General features: G+C 41.0%; 1 protein-coding gene across 2 annotated transcripts in view; it reads right to left on the bottom strand.

Annotated features, from left to right (window-relative positions):
- LOC106610009 (guanylate cyclase soluble subunit beta-1) overlaps nt 1-17,998 on the bottom strand; it is a 68,661-nt gene extending 50,663 nt beyond the window's left edge. Inside the window, exons 1-9 of one of the 2 annotated variants that reach the window (XM_045722638.1) lie at nt 17,789-17,998; nt 17,305-17,378; nt 15,553-15,653; nt 15,253-15,371; nt 14,614-14,811; nt 12,903-13,133; nt 12,564-12,680; nt 12,263-12,396; nt 8,422-8,619 (exon numbers count right to left, since the gene is read on the bottom strand). In XM_045722638.1, coding sequence (XP_045578594.1) covers nt 8,422-8,619; nt 12,263-12,396; nt 12,564-12,680; nt 12,903-13,133; nt 14,614-14,811; nt 15,253-15,345 — 971 coding nt within the window. In that variant the 5' untranslated portion in view covers nt 15,346-15,371; nt 15,553-15,653; nt 17,305-17,378; nt 17,789-17,998. Of the gene's footprint in view, nt 1-8,421; nt 8,620-12,262; nt 12,397-12,563; nt 12,681-12,902; nt 13,134-14,613; nt 14,812-15,252; nt 15,372-15,552; nt 15,654-17,304; nt 17,379-17,720 lie in introns of both variants that reach the window. The other variant, XM_014209103.2, reaches the window with a different exon arrangement.
- Nucleotides 17,999-18,401: the final 403 nt, after the last annotated feature.

Here is an 18,401-nt window from a genome sequence, read left to right as displayed (position 1 = left end):
TGAAGGTATGCAACAACACCTCCACAACGCTGATCCTCAACACAGGCGCCACCCCTCCTGTACTCCCTGTTCACCCATGACTGCGTGGCCACGCACGCCTCCAACTCAATCATCAAGTTTGCAGACAACACTAGTAGGCCTGATTACCAACAACAACGAGACAGCCTACAGGGAGGTGAGGGCCCTTGCGGAGTGTTGCCAGGAAAATAACCTCTCCCTCAACGTCAACAAAACGAAAGCGGATTGTGGACTTCAGGAGGCAGCAGAAGGAGCACGCCCCCATCCACATCGACAGGGCCGCAGTGAAGGTGAAATGCTTCAAGTTCCTCGACATACACATCACTGACAATCTGAAATGGTCCACCCACACAGACAGTGTGGCTGAAGAAATTTGGCTTGTAACCTAAGACCCTCATTAACTTTTACAGATGCACCATTGAGAGCATCCTGTCGGGCTGTATCACTGCCTGGTACGGCAACTGCACTGCCCGCAACCGCAGGGCTCTTCAGAGGGTGTTGCGGTCTGCCCTTTGCATCACCGGGGGCACACTGCCGGCCCTCCAGGACATCTACAGCAACCGGTGTCACAGGAAGTCCAAGAAGATCATCAAGGTCCTCAAGACCCGAGCCACATCTTGTTCACCCCGCTATCATCAAGAAGGTGAGGTCAGTACAGGTGCATCAGGGTACTGAGACTGAGAAACGGCTTCTCTCTGTCCATCTCAAGGTCATCAGACTGTTAAATAGCTATCACTAGCTGGCTTCCACCTAACACCCTGCCCTGAACTTAGTTGCTGTCACTAGCCGGCTACCACCTGGTTACTCAACCCTGCACCTTAGAGGCTGCTGCCCTATGTACATAGACATGGAACACTGTCCACTTAAATAATGTTTCCATACTGTTTTACCCATTTCATATGTGTATATACTGTATTTTCTATTCAACTGTACATATACTATTTCTGTCTTACGTATTCTTCAGATATAATACATATTCTATCCACATACTGTCCATATTGTCTTTACATCCCATCTCTCTCACACACACACATACTCCGGACTCCGACATTGCTCGTCCTAATATTTCTATCTGTTAATTCCATTATTTTACTTTTAGATGTGTTTTGGATTGTTAAATATTACTGCACTGTTGGCGCTAGGAACACAAGCGTTTCGCTACACCCACAATAACATCTGCTAAATATGTGTTTGCGACCAATACAATTTGATTTGAGGATGTTCTGAGGGCAAAAGGGGGTGTGTTCTAATGTTTTGAACACTGTGTATATTATGCTTTTAAATGACAAGAGAGTTGTCTTTGGCTTCTTGTATTGTGTTTTAGGTTATTGGTAGTTGAGCAACAACAAAAAACGATTGTATCAGTTCAGTAGGCCTATATCAAATTGTATTTGTCACATGCGCCGAATACAACAGGTGTTACAGTGAAATGCTTACTTAGAAGCCCTTAACTACATTGTTGGTTAAGAAAAGTGTTAATTAAAAAACAGAAGTAAACAATAAAAGTAACATAATTAGAGAGCAGCAGTAAAATAACAATTGCGAGGCTATATACAGGGGTAGCGGTACAGAGTCAATGTGCGGGGACACCGGTTAGTTGAGGTAATATGTAGATGTAGGCATACCGCCCCAACAGATCCACAGATGATGCAATCTCTATCACACTCCACACTGCCCTTTCCCACCTGGACAAAGGGACACCTATGTGAGAATGCTATTCATTGACTACAGCTCAGCGTTCAACACCATAGTGCCCTCAAAGCTCATAACTAAGCTAAAGACCCTGGGATTAAACACCATCTGCAACTGGATCCTGGACTTCCTGACAGGCCGCTCCCAGGTGGTAAGGTTAGGTAACAACACATCCGCCACGCTGATCCTCAACACGGGGGCCCCTCAGGGGTGCGTGCTCAGTCCCCTCCTGTACTCCCTGTTCACTCATGACTGCATGGCCAGGCACGACTGCCGACACCATCACTGCTACTCGGTTTATCTATGCATAGTCACTTTAACGCTACCTATTTACCTCGACTAACCGGTGCCCCCCACACATTGACTCTGTACCGGTACCCCATGTATATAGCCTCGCCATTGTTATTTTACTGCAGCTCTTTATTTTTTTTGTCTTTACTTAAGACTTATTTTTCTGATCTTCATTGTTGGTTAACCTGTCTGGGATAGGGAGCAGTATTTTCACGGCCGGATAAAAAACGTACCCGATTTAAACTGGTTACTACTCTTGCCCAGAAACGAGAATATGCATATTATTAGTAGATTTGGATAGAAAACACTCTAAAGTTTCTAAAACTGTTTGAATGGTGTCTGTGAGTATAACAGAACTCATATGGCAGGCAAAAACCTGAAGATTCCAAGCAGGAAGTGGCCTGTCTGCGAATTTGTAGTCCTTCTGTTGCTTCTCTATCGAAACTACAGTATATGAGCTGTTACGTGACACTTTCTAAGGCTTCCATTGGCTCTCTAAAGTGTTCAGAAAGCGGATTGAGGCGTCTCCTGTCTCTGCGCAGATAACAGGAGCACAGTTTGTCAGTGGACTGCCTGGTGACAGAGAGATTGGAGATGCGCATTCACGAGACCTCGCCATTTTTTCTCTTCCTTTTTGAATGAATACAGCATTGTCCGGTTGGAATATTATCGCTATTTTACGAGAAAAATGGCATAAAAATTGATTTTAAACAGCGTTTGACATGCTTCTAAGTACGGTAATGGAACATTTTGCATTTTTTTGTCTGGAAATGCGCTCGCGCATTACCCTTTGGATAGTGACCTGAACGCACGAACAAAACGGGGGTATTTGGACATAACTATGGATTATTTGGAACAAAAACAACATTTGTTGTGGAAGTAGTAGTCCTGGGAGTGCATTCTAACGAAAAACAGCAAAGGTAATCCAATTTTTCTAATAGTAATTCTGAGTTTAGTGAGCCCTGAAGTTGGCGGGTGTCTGAATAGCTAGCCTGTGATGGCTGAGCTATGTACTCAGAATATTGCAAAATGTGCTTTCGCCGAAAAGCTATTTTAAAATCTGACATAGCGATTGCATAAAGAAGTTCTGTATCTATAATTCTTAAAATAATTTATGTATTTTGTCAACGTTTATGATGAGTAATTTAGTAAATTCACCAGAAGTTTTGGGTGGGAATGCGAGTTCTGAACATCACATGCTAATGTAAAAAGCTGTTTTTTTATATAAATATGAACTTGATTGAACAAAACATGCATGTATTGTATAACATAATGTCCTAGGAGTGTCATCTGATGAAGATCATCAAAGGTTAGTGCTGCATTTAGCTGTGTTTTGGGTTTTTGTGACATATATGCTTGCTTTGAAAATGGTTGTGTGATTATTTTTGGCTGTGTACTCTCCTAACATAATCTAATGTTTTGCTTTCGCTCTAAAGCCTTTTTGAAATCGGACAATGTGGTTGGATTAACGACAGTCTTATCTTTCAAATGGTGTAAAATAGTCGTATGGTTGAAAAATTGAAATTATTGCATTTTTGAGGTATTTGTATTTCGCGCCACGTTCTTCCATTGGATATTTGGCAGAACGTCAAGCATTTCACAAAACCTGTTGTATTTGGCGCATGTGACATAACATTTGGTTTGAAACCTAACCCCAACCGAGGTAACTAAGTACGGTTCGCTAGCACAAACAGCTGCCAGTGTTTACTGTACGAACGCAGGCGTCTGACTGAGGTTGACATTCCTGACCTCTGACCTTTTTTACCTTTCACCCCCCTCCCAAAGCACTTTGCCTCGAGCAGCTCTGACTGCATCTTATTCTCTCTCTCTCTGGGAGATATAGTGGTGTGGGAGATGGGTGAACAATAATATATGGGCTCTTTGTATACAGCTGCCACCGAGGAAGCTGTGTTTGGGTTACAGTGAAAAGTTGTTGAGCCACTGAGTAGACAGAGGCAAATAATACAAAAGGGGAACTACCAGACAGAACATCATTGCGAAGAAGTAGCCTAGTACGTACAAATATAACATTTTGTTTGTGGTTTGACATAGAGGTGTGTGTTAACTAACCTCCAGATGAGCTTCAATGCTATACAACTCTCCTTCCGTGGCCTCCAACTGCTTTTAAATGCAAGTAAAACTAAATGCATGCTCTTCAACCGAGCACTGCCCGCACCTGCCTGCCCATCCAGCATCACTACTCTGGACGGTTCTGACTTAGAATATGTGGACAACTACAAATACCTAGGTGTCTGGTTAGACTGTAAACTCTCCTTCCAGACTCACATTAAACATCTCCAATCCAAAATTAAATCTAGAATCGGCTTCCTATTTCGCAACAAAGCATCCTTCACTCATGCTGCCAAACATACCCTCATAAAACTGACCATCCAACCGATCATCGACTTCGGCAATGTCATTTACAAAATAGCCTCCAACACTCTACTCAACAAAATGGATGCAGTCTATCACAGTGCCATCCGTTTTGTCACCAAAGCCCCAAATACTACCCACCACTGCGACCTGTACGCTCTCGTTGGCTGGCCCTCGCTTCATACTCGTCGCCAAACCCACTGGCTCCAGGTCATCTACAAGTCTCTGCTAGGTAAAGCCCCGCCTTATCTCAGCTCACTGGTCACCATAGCAGCACCCACCCGTAGCACGTGCTCCAGCAGGTATATCTCACTGGTCACCCCCAAAGCCAATTCTTCCTTTGGCCGCCTCTCCTTCCAGTTCTCTGCTGCCAATGATTGGAACGAACTGTAAACATCACTAAAGTTGGAGACTCTTACCTCCCTCACTAGCACCAGCTGTCAGAGCAGCTCACAGACCACTGCACCCGTACATAGCTCATCTTTAAATAGCATAGCTCATCCAACCTACCTCATCCCCATACTGTATTTATTTATCTTGCTCCTTTGCACCCCAGTATCTCTACTTGCACATTCATCTTCTACACATTCTACCATTCCAGTGATTAATTGCTATATTGTAATTACTTCACCTCAATAGGCTATTTATTGCCTTACCTCTCTTATCCTACCTCATTTGCACATGCTGTATATAGATTTTTTTTTCTACTGTATTATTGATTGTATGTTTGTTTATTCCATGTGTAACTCTGTTGTATGTGTCGAACTGCTTTGCTTTATCTTGTCCAGGTCGCAATTGCAAATGAGAACTTCTTCTCAACTAGCCTACCTGGTTAAATAAAGTTTAAAAAAAATAAAACATTCCAAAAAAGGTCTTCAGATTACCCGAGATTAGACCTGGTATCCAAACAGGTCGGATACAAAATTCAGTAGTTTCCCCTCGAAAGCCAGATTGGATCACGCTCGGTGGCCACGGACCTTGGATCTGTCTGAAAATATGATATACCGACCAGATCCTAAAATTATATTTGAAGAACATATCCAGAGGAAAATAAATATCCTCCATAAATCATGTTTGCTACGCATTGCAGTTGGTGCTCTGCCTGTCTGGCTTGAACTCTTACCATAGCAAACTTGCAACATTGTTTCAACTGGGCGCTCACGGTTTCCCACACCAATGAGCTCAGAATAGACACTGCTGTATTTGCGCACGGTAGGTGTGTTCAGGTAGCCTATTTTATGATGTTCCTCTGGAGATATGGGATCAGCAATATGTTGCTGTAGCACACCGAGGTGCAGTGGTTGCTTAGGCCTATCGGGAAGGAGAGTGTTGGAAAGATTTTTCAAATAGAGTGAGGAACTATTGTCATTCGCAATGGATGTAAAACTCTGTTGTGTGAGGTGATGAAAAAAAAAATTCCTATCAGGCATTCCCATATGGGAACTTTCATAGGCCTACATTAGTGAACGTCAGCCCAGGTACTTCTATGCATGCTCAAGCAAAATAAACATTAACAAAGGGACAAACAATTCACACAATGAAACAATGAATGCGCACGAACTAGCAGGAGGCAGAAAGCGCATTCTGGAGAGAGAAGCTCCTATAGCGCGTTTGTCGTCACACACCCCTTCCCTTCTTGTGTTGACATTTTAAATTAGGGATGTCATTTATGAAAATACTAAGTTGTTGTGTAGACCATAACTCAATTATTTTAGATATGTTAACGTTCACTGCCTGCCAGACAAGTCAAAACAATTATACTGGCTTGCACATCAATAAAGCTGCATTTCTTTCGGATCCATTTGAGTCCGATAGACATTATCCAATGTGGATCTGATTCTCCCTCATTTCTGACATTGGGTCGGATTTGGTCCACCTCAAATCCGTATTGATTTATTTATTTATTATGACTGGGTTCTGTCTGTGTCAGATTAGAATTATGGATTCAATTTCAAGATCTGAGAAGACCTAGTTTGACATTATGGCAATAACATTTTGAACAGGGTAATTTATTTTTACCTAAATGCTTAATAAAATTGGACTTTGGACTTTACATACAGTATCAGTCAAAAGTTTGGACACCTACTCATTAAACATTTTTTATTTACATTGTACAATAATAGTGAGGACAAACTATGAAATAAAACATATGCAATCATGTTGTAACCAAAAAAGTGTTAAACAAATCTAAATATTTTAGGTTCTGCAAAGTAGCCACCCTTTGCCTTTGACAGCTTTGCACACGCTTGGCATTCTCTCAACCAAGTTCACCTGGAATGCTTTTCCAACAGTCTTGGAGTTCACACATGCTGAGCACTTGTTGGCTGCTTTTCCTTCATTCTATGTTCCAACTCATCCCGAACAATCTCAATTGGGTTGAGGTCGGGTGATTGTGGAGGCCAGGTTATCTGATGCAGCATTCCATCACTCTCCTTCTTGGTCAAATAGCCCTTACATAGCCTGGAGGTGTGTTTTGGGTCATTGTCCTGTTGAAAAGCAAATGATAGTGGGACTAAGTGCAAACCAGATGGGATGGCGTATCGCTGCAGAATGCTGTGGTAGCCATGCTGGTTAAGTGTACCTTGAATTCTAAATAAAATTGACAGTGTCACCAGCAAAGCACCCCCACCTCCATGCTTTATGGTGGGAACCACGCATGCGGAGATCATCCTTTCACCTGCTCTGCGTCTCAAAAAGACCAGTCTAATGTCCATTGTTTCTTGGCCCAAGCAAGTCACTTCTTATTATTGGTGTCCTTTAGTACTGGTTTCTTTGCAGCAATTTGACCATGAAGGCCTGATTCACGCAGTCTTCTCTGAACAGTTGGTGTTGAGATGTTACTTGAATGCTGAAGCATTTATTTGGGCTGCAATCTGAGGCGCAGTTAACTCTAATGAACTTATCCTCCGCAGCAGAGGTAACTCTGGGTCTTCCTTTCCTGTGGCAGTCCTCTTGAGAGCTAGTTTCATCATAGCGCTTGATGGTTTTTGTGACTGCACTTGTAGAAACGTTCAAAGTTCTTGACATTTTCCAGATTGACTGACCTTCATGTCTTAAAGTAGTGATGGACTGTCATTTCTCTTTGCTTATTTGAGCTGTTCTTGCCATTTAATATGGACTTGATCTTACCAAATAGGGTTATCTTCTGTATACCACCCCTACCTTGTCACAACACAAGTGATTGGCTAAAACTCATTAAGGAAAGAAATTCCACAAATGAACTTTTAACAAGGCACACCTGTTAATTGAAATGCTTTCTGGGTGATGACCTCATGAAGCTGGTTCAGAGAATTCCAAGAGTGTGCAAAGCTGTCATCAAGGCAAAGGGTGGCTACTTTGAAGAATCTCAAACACTTTTTGGTTACTACATGATTCCATATGAGTTATTTCATAGTTTTGATGTCTTCACTATTATTCGACAATGTAGAAAATATGAGTCGGTGTCCTAACTTTTGACTGGTATTTTATATGAAGAGTTGTACCTCACACATTCATTGGAATATTGCAATAAAAAAAAAAGACGGAGTTAATGACATTACATGAGGTATAATGTAGCGTTGTATATTTTATAAAAATATGTTAACGTTCATGAAGATCAAGGATCAAGGGAAGCCACCCCTTTTCTGATTTTCAGTGGATGAGCGGTACATAAGTTCCTTCTGAGGCAATCCGCACTACTGAGCAGATTGGCGCTACTGCACTCAAAGTTCAAACAATTTGTGGTTAATTAGGTTTCACATTCACAAAAGGCATTTTGTCAATTTTAAATAAATGTGTAAGTTATCATTTTTTACAGTACAGTAGGAAGTTAGAGGGAGAGACACAGAGAAGTGGCCACAACAGGGCTCGAACCCCAGTCAGGGGGTGTGTGTGTGTGCGTGGTCGGGAGTTTAGAAAGCTACACCAAAGACTCCAACACTGCTGAAATTCTATTTGGAGTGGACCATCCCTTTACATTACTTTTTTTTATATATTTTTTTATGGAAATGGGTGAAGAGGTTGATTCTATCAAACGGTGAGTGCGATGGGTCGGGAGTCTCTACGAACCTGTCTGTCTTCTTCTTCTCATCCTCCAGGGCCCGAAGGGTGTGCTGCAGACGGTCAGTCAGGATCTCCAGTTCCTGGGTCAGCTTGTACTCTTCACGGAACTGTTCTCCCAGCAGCACCAGGTCACGTGTGGCATCGTGCAGCGGGATGTCACTCAGGTAAAGGCCTCTCCGCGTCAGGTCGTCCAGGTTCATCACACTGAACACAGTGTTGGTGACGCATCAGAGGCTGAACACTGAACAGTGGTTGAACACAACTCAACAGGGGCTATGTTCAGTAGGGACAACATAATGCATTATGATTAGCATGTATGCCCCTCTTATAATAACTAATAATGATCATCTTATAATGATTGTGTCACACCCTGATCTGTTTCACCTGTCTTTGTGCTCATCTCCACCCCCTCCAGTTGTCGCCCATCCTCCCCAGTGTATTTATACCTGTGTTCTCTGTTTGTCTGTCTTGTCAAGCCTACCAGCGTTTTTTCCCGTACTCCTGTTTTTTTCTCTCTGGTTTTGTCCATTCTGCCTGCCCTGACCCTGAGACAGCCTGCCGTTCTGTACCTTTCGTACTCTGCTCTGGATTACTGACCTCTGCCTGCCCTTGACCGGTCGTTTACCTGCCCCCTGTTTTTTAAATAAACTTTCGTTACCCAGATGCAGACAGTTCGAAGTCTTCTCCGGAGTTGTGATAGATTGACTAAATAAGTAATTTGGGTCAGTTGAAAATGTTATACATAAAGACATCATAAAGCCTTGTCCTCTTATGAACGCAGGAGGGTTAGCTATGTTATTTTTCTATCCCTTTGTCCATTATCAAGAGCTCAATTCTCTCACAATCAATTTCAATAAACTTCAATGAAACACACACAATGTACTCTAGATGCCAAGCTCTCTGTTAGAGACATAATAATCAGTAGGGCCAAACTGATACAATTGCAAAAGTTTTCTTTCCTTCCGGAAACAACACGTTTCACCACCTGCTGGCACCATGCAGGGACATTACTGCCTCTAGATTATCCCTTGATAGAAATAAGGTTTTACTGGGTACATGGGCTGTGTTCCAATTATCTCCCAAAGTGTGAACTTGTTCACTTCCCTTCATTGATTTGAAAGGACATCTAGCCCATGCCAACCAATGCTTTTGGTTGGCATGGGACAATATTTTCATGTTGCACACCTTCTAGTTTCCTTATTAAATGCTTTCACTATTTTACATGAATTTATACAATTTATAGTTGGTTTGAGGTTTGTATGACATCTAAAATGTGGAACTATTGAAATGTGAACATATTGTCCCATATACATTGTCATTTTATTGATGGTACCTAACTAGCCCCATAAAGAGATCCAACATCTAACAAACTTTACCATGGTCAGTGTGCATTCAAAGAGAAAATTTACAAACCAATACCCACATGTTTGTGGGCATAACTTAAAATCAAACCCAACCCTCTGACATTTTATTTTTGGAAAAAACTTTTTTTATGACTCAAGTTATCCTAATTACGCTTTTTAGTCACTTCTGGGACTAGAAATGGTGTACATGACTACCACCAACAGGCCGTTTTCAACCATAAAATGTGTTAACTAAATACAGTACCGTTTGAGACAAGCCCGGTTATAAGACAACATATAAATGGATGATTTAAGTAAAGTGTTACCAAAGATTGTCCCTTTTAACAATCTGTAGTTGCTACATTCAACTAATGACTATATACAGCTGAAATCGGAAGTTTACATACACTTAGGTTGGAGTCATTAACTAGTTTTTCAACCACTCCATACATTTCTTGTTAACAAACTATAGTTTTGGCAAGTCAGTTAGGACATCTACTTTGTGCATGACACAAGTCATTTTTCCAACAATTGTTTACAGACAGATTATTTCACTTAAAATTCACTGTATCACAATTCCAGTGGATCCGAAGTTTACATACACTAAGTTGACTGTGCCTTTAAACAGCTTGGAATATTCCAGAAAATTATGTAATGGCTTTAGAAGCTTCTGATAGGCTAATTGACATATTTTTGAGTCAATTGGAGGTGTACCTGTGGATGTATTTCAAGGCCTACCTTCAAACTCAGTGCCTCTTTGCTTGACATCATGGAAAAATCAAACGAAATCAGCCAAGACCTCAGGAAAATAATTGTAGACCTCCACAAGTCTGGTTCATCCTTGGGAGTAATTTCCAAACACCTGAAGGTACCACTTTCATCTGTACAAACAATAGTACGCAAGTATAAACATCATCATGGGACTATGCAGACGTCATACCACTCAGGAAGGAGACGCAATCTATCTCCTAGAGTGAGAAAAGTGCAAATCAATCCCAGAACAACAGCAAAGGACCTTGTGAAGATGCTGGAGGAAACAGGTACAAAAGTATCTATATCCACAGTAAAACGAGTCCTATATCGACATAAACTGAAAGACCGCTCAGCAAGGAAGAAGCCACTGCTCCAAAGCCTACGGTTTGCAACTACACATGGGGACAAAGATCATACTTTTCACTCCTCTGGTCTGATGAAAAAAAATAGAACTGTTTGGCCATAATGACCATCATTATGTTTGGAGGAAAAAGGGGGAGGCTTGCAAGCCGAAGAACACCATCCCAACAGTGAAGCACGGGGGTGGCAGCATCATGTTGTGGGAGTGCTTTGCTGCAAGAGGGACTGGTGCACTTCACAAAATAGATGGCGTCATGAGAAAGGAAAATTGTGGCTATATTGAAGCAACATCAAGACATCAGTCAGGAAGTTAAAGCTTGGTCGCAAATGGGTCTTCCAAATGGACAATGACCCCAAGCATACTTCCAAAGTTGTGGCAAAATGGCTTAAGGACAACAAAATCAAGGTATTGGAGTGGCTATCACAAAGCCCTGACCTCAATCCTATAGGAAATGTGTGGGCAGAACTGAAAAAGCGTGTGCGAGCAAGGAGGCCTACAAACCTGACACCGTTACACCAGCTCTGTCAGGAGGAATGTGCCAAAATTCACCCAACTTATTGTGGGAAGCTACCTGAAACGTTTGACCAATTTAAAGACAATGCTACCAAAAACTAATTGAGTGTATGTAAACTTCTGACCCACTGGGAATGTGATGAAAGAAATAAAAGCTGAAATAAATTATTCTTTCAACTATTATTCTGACATTTCACATTTTTAAAATAAAGTGGTGATCCTGACTGACCTAAGACAGGGAATTTTTACTTGGATTAAATGTCAGGAATTGTGAAAAACTGAGTTTAAATCTATTTGGCTAAGGTATGTAAACTTCCGACTTCAACTCTATGTATGTATACAGTGATTCTTGAATATCACTTAAAATCCTAATGAGCTTAGTTCAACTGTGACACCCTGTCAGAACCCAAATAGAACCTTGTTTTACTCCAATGTTATTAAACATTGCAAATGTAAACAAACACTGTATAGCCTCAAACCATGGTTAAAACTATAATTTTTATCTAATGGATGGTCAGTCATTGCAGCCATAGCTCTGTCTGAATCTGAGAGTAGTAAAATGTTTAGACCCATCCCTCAGCTTTTTACCAAAGCAAAGGCGGGGTTGGACTTTTATTGTTTCCACTGTAGATTGGCCCTTTAAGGCCAGACCATCTGCTGCACTAGAGTAGCTGTGGTTTTGAATCCAATTTAGGTTTCACACACCAACCAAGAGACATCCATCCAGCCCAGCCATCCACCCCAAGTCTAGGACTACATCCCAAATGGCACCCTATTCCCTACATAAAGCTCTGGTCAAAAGTAGTGCACTATGTGCCCATTTGGAACGCAGCCTAGAACAGCCCATTGTTTTTGTCTAACGCCACAGCAGCAGAACCTGGGGGAACAGAGGAAGAGGATGTTCTCCGCCTCGGGCAGGTAGATCATCTGTCCCTTCAGCCTCAGGCAGCTGATCTCAGCACCAGTCAGCTCATCCTCGTTCTCTGAAGTCTCCACGTTCAAGAGGCCCTCCTGGAAGGGCATAATATAAACACACGCATGGACACACAAGCAGCCAGGACACACAAAAAAATATAAATGTAGCTTTCTATCCAGTTTCTCTATTATTATTTTGGTGATGTAATTTTAACGTTAAATTAAAAAATGAAACGTTTCAGTAGTGAGTATTCTTGGCGTACCTTGCTTCGCAGAACGAAGACAGTGTTGATGTGGGAGAGCATGCCTTGGAAGCTGAAGTCTATGTGTGGACGCACCAGAGAGAACACGGAGGGCAGGTTACAGATGCCCGGCTGGAGCTAAGGAATACAACAGCAAAACACTTCATAAGGGGGTCATACATACTTATGACAAGTCTTACAATACATTATAACCACATAATGCATTACAACTGCAGGCTACCTGTGAAGCCCATATCTACAGTGCATTATAAACACACTCCTACTGAGTTATAATGCAGTATAAGAGTAGTTATTTACACACATAAAATCTGAATGTCCTATAGCTAAATAGACATAAACCTGCGGCAGCACACGGAAGATAGCGTTGCCGCACTGCGTAAGCATCAGGTCCCTGTCGAACATGAGGTGAAAGGGAAAGGCCTTGCAGAAGGTGTAGGGGCTGATCCGGGTCTCCTGCGTGCTGTTCTCCTCGAAGCCGTCCAGATCCTCATAGAAGGCCTCCTCCTCTGAGTCCTTCTCCTCGATCAGGAACTTGATGTGGTCACACTCCTCACTCTTGTGCTGGATCACCTGGGAAAGGAAGAATGGATTTCATAAAAGGGAGGAAGGTGCAACCATAAACTTAGAAAGAGTGCATGCTATGCTTCCTGTGTTTATATCCTGCTTTACTTTATGGGGACACTCAAAATGTCCACCAGTCCACCCATTATGGCAATATATAATGTAAGACATACCGGTGGGTGATTGGTAAATGCATAGACATCGAAATACTGTATGTCTTTATATAAATATCTAAGGTTTGGTGTGATGGTTCTAAACACAGTGATGTTCTTGTGAGGGTTACTGCCTGGCCACAACAAGTCCTTTTTAGTCTATACACTGACGTCAAATGGCTTGACGCACACGGTTTCCCTGGCAATGACGAATAACATTTCCAGACTTCATATTTGGAGGGTCTGTCAATTCAGCTCCCCCATTTAATTTTACTCTGAGCCTGGGAGATAACAAAAATACATACTGACACCTATCTCTGCGATATGATTAGGTTTCTGAGTGTACTAACATTCTGCCCCTTTCATAGACATCTGACCCAAGTCAACAGAGACCCACCAGCATCTCAGATCAAAAACTGCCTACTGAGTGACCAACACTAGCAGTTGCTCAGACCCAAACAACTCCTGAATGGAGAGGGGCATTTGAAAGTCGACCACTGTCCCATTTTGGACTGAAGGTAAGAACCCCAAGCAGCACAGAATCCGAATAACTACCAAGGCACACAAAAAAACAGTTTCTGAGTTAGGTCTAGCAGTAGTTAGCATTGGCTCGCGAAACCACCTCTAACTTCCTTCATACTGAATACAGAGACATATAAATGGTATCCACGAGTTCATCTGACTCTGGGGAAGTAGATAAGGGGCCTCATTGCCAAAATCCCGAACTATCCCTTTAATTTCTTAAGAATCTACGGGATTGGAGTCCCTATACCGGGACAGTTGTTGCTAACTAGAATGACGTAAGTAACCGCAAACTTTCCAAGACATAGACATGTCTTATATGGGCAGAAAGCTTACATTCGTGTTAATCTAACTGCACTATCCAATTTACAGTAGCTATTACAGTGAAAAAATACCATGCTATTGTTTGAGAAGAGTGCACAACAACAAACTTTTATCACAGCAACTGGTTTTATACATTCACCTCTGAAGGTAAATAATGTACTTACATTCAGTAATCTTACGCTGTTTTGTCATCTTAAGGGTCCCAGAGATAAAATGTAGCATAGTTTTGTTTGATAAAATCCATTTTTAAATTCAAAAGTAGGTAATGGCTTCTACAGTTTGAACCCGTGCTGTCTCTACATTAATTTCACATTTCTACAAACTTAAAAGTGTTTCCTTTGAAATGGCATCAATAATATGTATATCCTTGCTTCAGGTCCTGAGCTACAGGCAGTTAGATTTGGGTATGTCATTTTAGGCAAAAATTGAAAAAAAGGGTCCAATCCCTTTTAAGTAATAATATACTTATTATTTTATTTGAAACAGCACACCTTCATTTCTATTTCTGTGCCGTGGATCTGTTGGGCCACCGTCTTGATGATGCCGATCACAATGTCCTGGAGCCCCTCCCTCTCCGAGTAGTAGTGCAGGATCAGATTGTTGCCCTTCTCCGCGTCTGTGCAGCGGAAGGACGGAGCCCTCATCCCAGGGTAGATGGTACCTAGGTGGTCGTGGAGGGCATCCAGATTCTGTATGGGGGTTGCATAAATGATTGAAACGGGAGTTTCTCTCCATTAAGATTCCACTTAGACTAGTCCCATATCAGTTTGTGTTATATTGCCAACTCCTGTGGTCATTGTCATACCAAACACCACAAGGTTGCATAACTCCAGTCCTCACTCCTTTATCTCTGTTTCAACCCAAAGTGAAGCCCTACATTTTCTATTTGTAAATAGAGGGTTCGGTCTTGGCAAATCTAACTGCCACTGTCCTATTTGAATTACATGGTCAACTCCCCCAAATCCAAAGACGAGGGGGCGGTCACAGAATTGTTTTGGCACTGTACAATTGAAATATAGGTCATACCGTATTTAACTTACGTTGAAGCATTCATGACATTGAAGAGGACATTGTTTTACATTAGTCTCTGTTAACTGAAGAAAGATTAAGAAGGGAACTGGAGTGCTTACCTGCAAGAATTCACGGACATTGGAGCCTAAAACACGCAGGATGGTGTCATACCCTGATTCTTGGCAAAACTCAAAAAACATCTTCCCAAACATCTGTAGGATACACCCTGCATCAATCTCTGCAAGATAAAAACATAAACACTTGTTGCATACACCATCTCAGTCCCATTGGTAACACTTTACAATAAGTTACCCTTTATAAAGGGTACCATATTTTAAAGTGTTGCCGTACAATTATGTTATGAATAAACTGGTTCAAGTAAAGTATCTTGTATTTCAAAACATGATTAAAAAACATACTGAGAACTTTGCTTGCAGCAGCAACAAGGTCGTATGTTTTGGCATCTTCATATATGATTCTGACAAGGAACTGACCCTCTACATCGAGTTGCGCCTCCCTCCTGATAACAGGAAAAAGAAAATTGAATTATTAGATATCATATTAACATGTGATTACTACCTATGTAATAAAGAGACAGTTGACAAGAGCATATGACAACATATAGTATCCATTAAAACTAGCTTCATAACATTGTATGCCGTTGTTTATGCCTATGACTGATGTTATAACGTCTTAAATAGTTGTTATAAAAGCCTTAAATGAATCCTACATAAGGGTCCTTCAGTAAAGTGATAGCTACACTTATTTGGTCCAAACAAAAACAATCAGTAACACTTTACTTTATGGGGGTATACATGAGGCATTCATAACAACTTTACGAAAAAAGTCATGACACCTTCATGAATGTTGCAGTACCATTAATCTACCTTTGAGCACTAACTGCATCGTAGGATTATCTATATTTAGAAGTTACAATGAGAAAATGTATTTGGCATGCTAATAAATAAGCCTGTTATATATCCTAATGAGGTCTATTTGACCTGATTACCGAGTTGATCTGAGAAAACAATTACTGATTTGCTGTGCTGGCTAGCAACCACTTTCTGAGCATGTGATCTGCTGAACAAACTGATCTGAAAATAAAACCTAGCTTGAATAATTAGGCATGTAATAATGTTGAATTACGTCGGCCAAGATAAGGTTGAGAAATATTGCAGCACAATGTTCTTGGGTGATAAAAATGACCAGATTCCTCAAAACACGTTTTTCGGAGAGGCAGCTGTGCCTCTGTTCTTATAAGATAGGATGGGATGAATGGGTCCTGGAACAGCGAAGACTGAGGAAGAAAAATAAACGTGGATCTTGCCAAATATTTGAGCACTTTGAAAAGAGGGGTTATCATAATACAACAACCTCCCTTTATCACCACTATTAGAAAGCTAATGAAAATGAAATGATGAGCAAAAATATGGCTCGCCTTCTCATAAGAGTGGTGTAATTTAATAAGGAATTATATATATTGTTTTCTTTTATGCTTGCTGGTGATTTATGGTCACATGGTTTAAGTTACAGATAGACCCACTATATCTGCTGGTCATGTATCATCAGTGGAATGACATGGCCATCCGTTATCCACTCTGTCTAGCAATAGGGGGAGATTATTGATTTCAAAACTATAATATGGTTAATGGACATATTTTTGCATTATTATCCATGTCATATTGGTAGGTTACATAAAGTTGTGGTCAAGACAATGTAGTAAACAAAATTAAAGTGTAATAATGTAAAGTAACAGCAATTGTTATTACATGGTAATTACTTAAGCAGTAGTGTCATTTGTATTTATTATGTAACATTAAGGCAGTTATCTACAATTTAAAATCGTACATTTCATAAAACCTTTCACAACACATTAAGTGTCTGACCTCAAGCCACTAAGCTACTCTCCTACCACATATCTACAATACAAAATCTATGCGTTCATGTGTGTAAAAATGTGTTACTACAATGCTGCTACACACAGTTAGTTATAGGAGCAACTTAATGTGAAGCGTTACTAACATATCTATCTACTGAACATACCTGCTGATTCCTTGTTTTGCATTTTGTAACATGGCCCCATTTAGTTTTTATTTTCATTTTCTGCTTTGAATTATGGTATGCAAATGCCCTGTGTCAATCACAAATACAAAACAAATCTTTGAACTCACTTGATGTCTTCCCACACGTCTTCGCCATAATTTCTTAATACAAGTAGTTCCAAGGCGTGATTGACAAAACCATACTAAAACGGATATAAAACAGAAATAAGAGAAACATAAATCAGAAAATACATGTATGTCAATAAATGTCTTAGAGCGATGGTAGTGTTATGATTCCACTGTAATTGGAAGGACTTGTTCAACAGCAAATAATGCTTTCATTGATGCAACATGAATATTAGAACGATAAAATCGCACTCGCATCACGAATTTCAGTGGTAATTTACAGTGAGTAGCATGGTGAACAGATATTGTAGCCGTAGGCTGATAGCTCGTTCTCATACGAGAAAACACACCACTACACATCAAAATAGCCATAGCAATCAAATGTCGCCGTGAAATCTAATATGTTGATGTTTACATACCATTTCTACGACCAGTTCTTCACGATTCCCTATCAATGTAAACTGTTATGTCTAAATCAACACCGCACCTTCACAGTTCGCAGATGTTACGTTGCGGCTCCATTCTTGAAAACGTTCCTCATCAGATTGACATTGAATGTGTCCAATGGGAGCTCAAGGACAAAAATACTCACTCGGTAACTGACCACTGAGGAAGAAGTGAGGGTTGCTCGCTGAAGACAGCGTTGTTTATGGAAACAGTCCGATAAAACGTTATTTATACACTACAAGAAAGATTACACAACGAAACCAACCTATTTAAATTCCACAATCAATTGAGAAAGAAATCTTAGGTAGAATTGATTATAAACTGGGTGGTTCGAGCCCTGAATCTTGATTGGGTGTATATCAGACCACATACCACAGGTATTTTTACTGCTCTAATTACGTTGGTAAGGCACCTCGGGGGTTTGCGATATATGGCCAATATACCACGGCTAAAGGCTGTATCCAGGCACTCCGCGATTCGTCGTGCGGTATCAGCCCTTAGCCGTGGTATATTGGCCATATACCACACCCCCGAGGTGCCTTATTGCTTAACTATATCATGGCATTGTTGAATACTCGTTTCTGATTGTCTTGAAGGAAATTATAGAGCGTGCATTATTTCCCTATAATGCACAGTATACTCGATATTCGCGT

This window comes from Salmo salar, chromosome ssa08 (assembly GCF_905237065.1).
Source record: "Salmo salar chromosome ssa08, Ssal_v3.1, whole genome shotgun sequence".
Taxonomy (NCBI): domain Eukaryota; kingdom Metazoa; phylum Chordata; class Actinopteri; order Salmoniformes; family Salmonidae; genus Salmo; species Salmo salar.
Note: the sequence above shows the minus strand (reverse complement) of the source record. Positions and strands in the feature narration are given on the sequence as shown.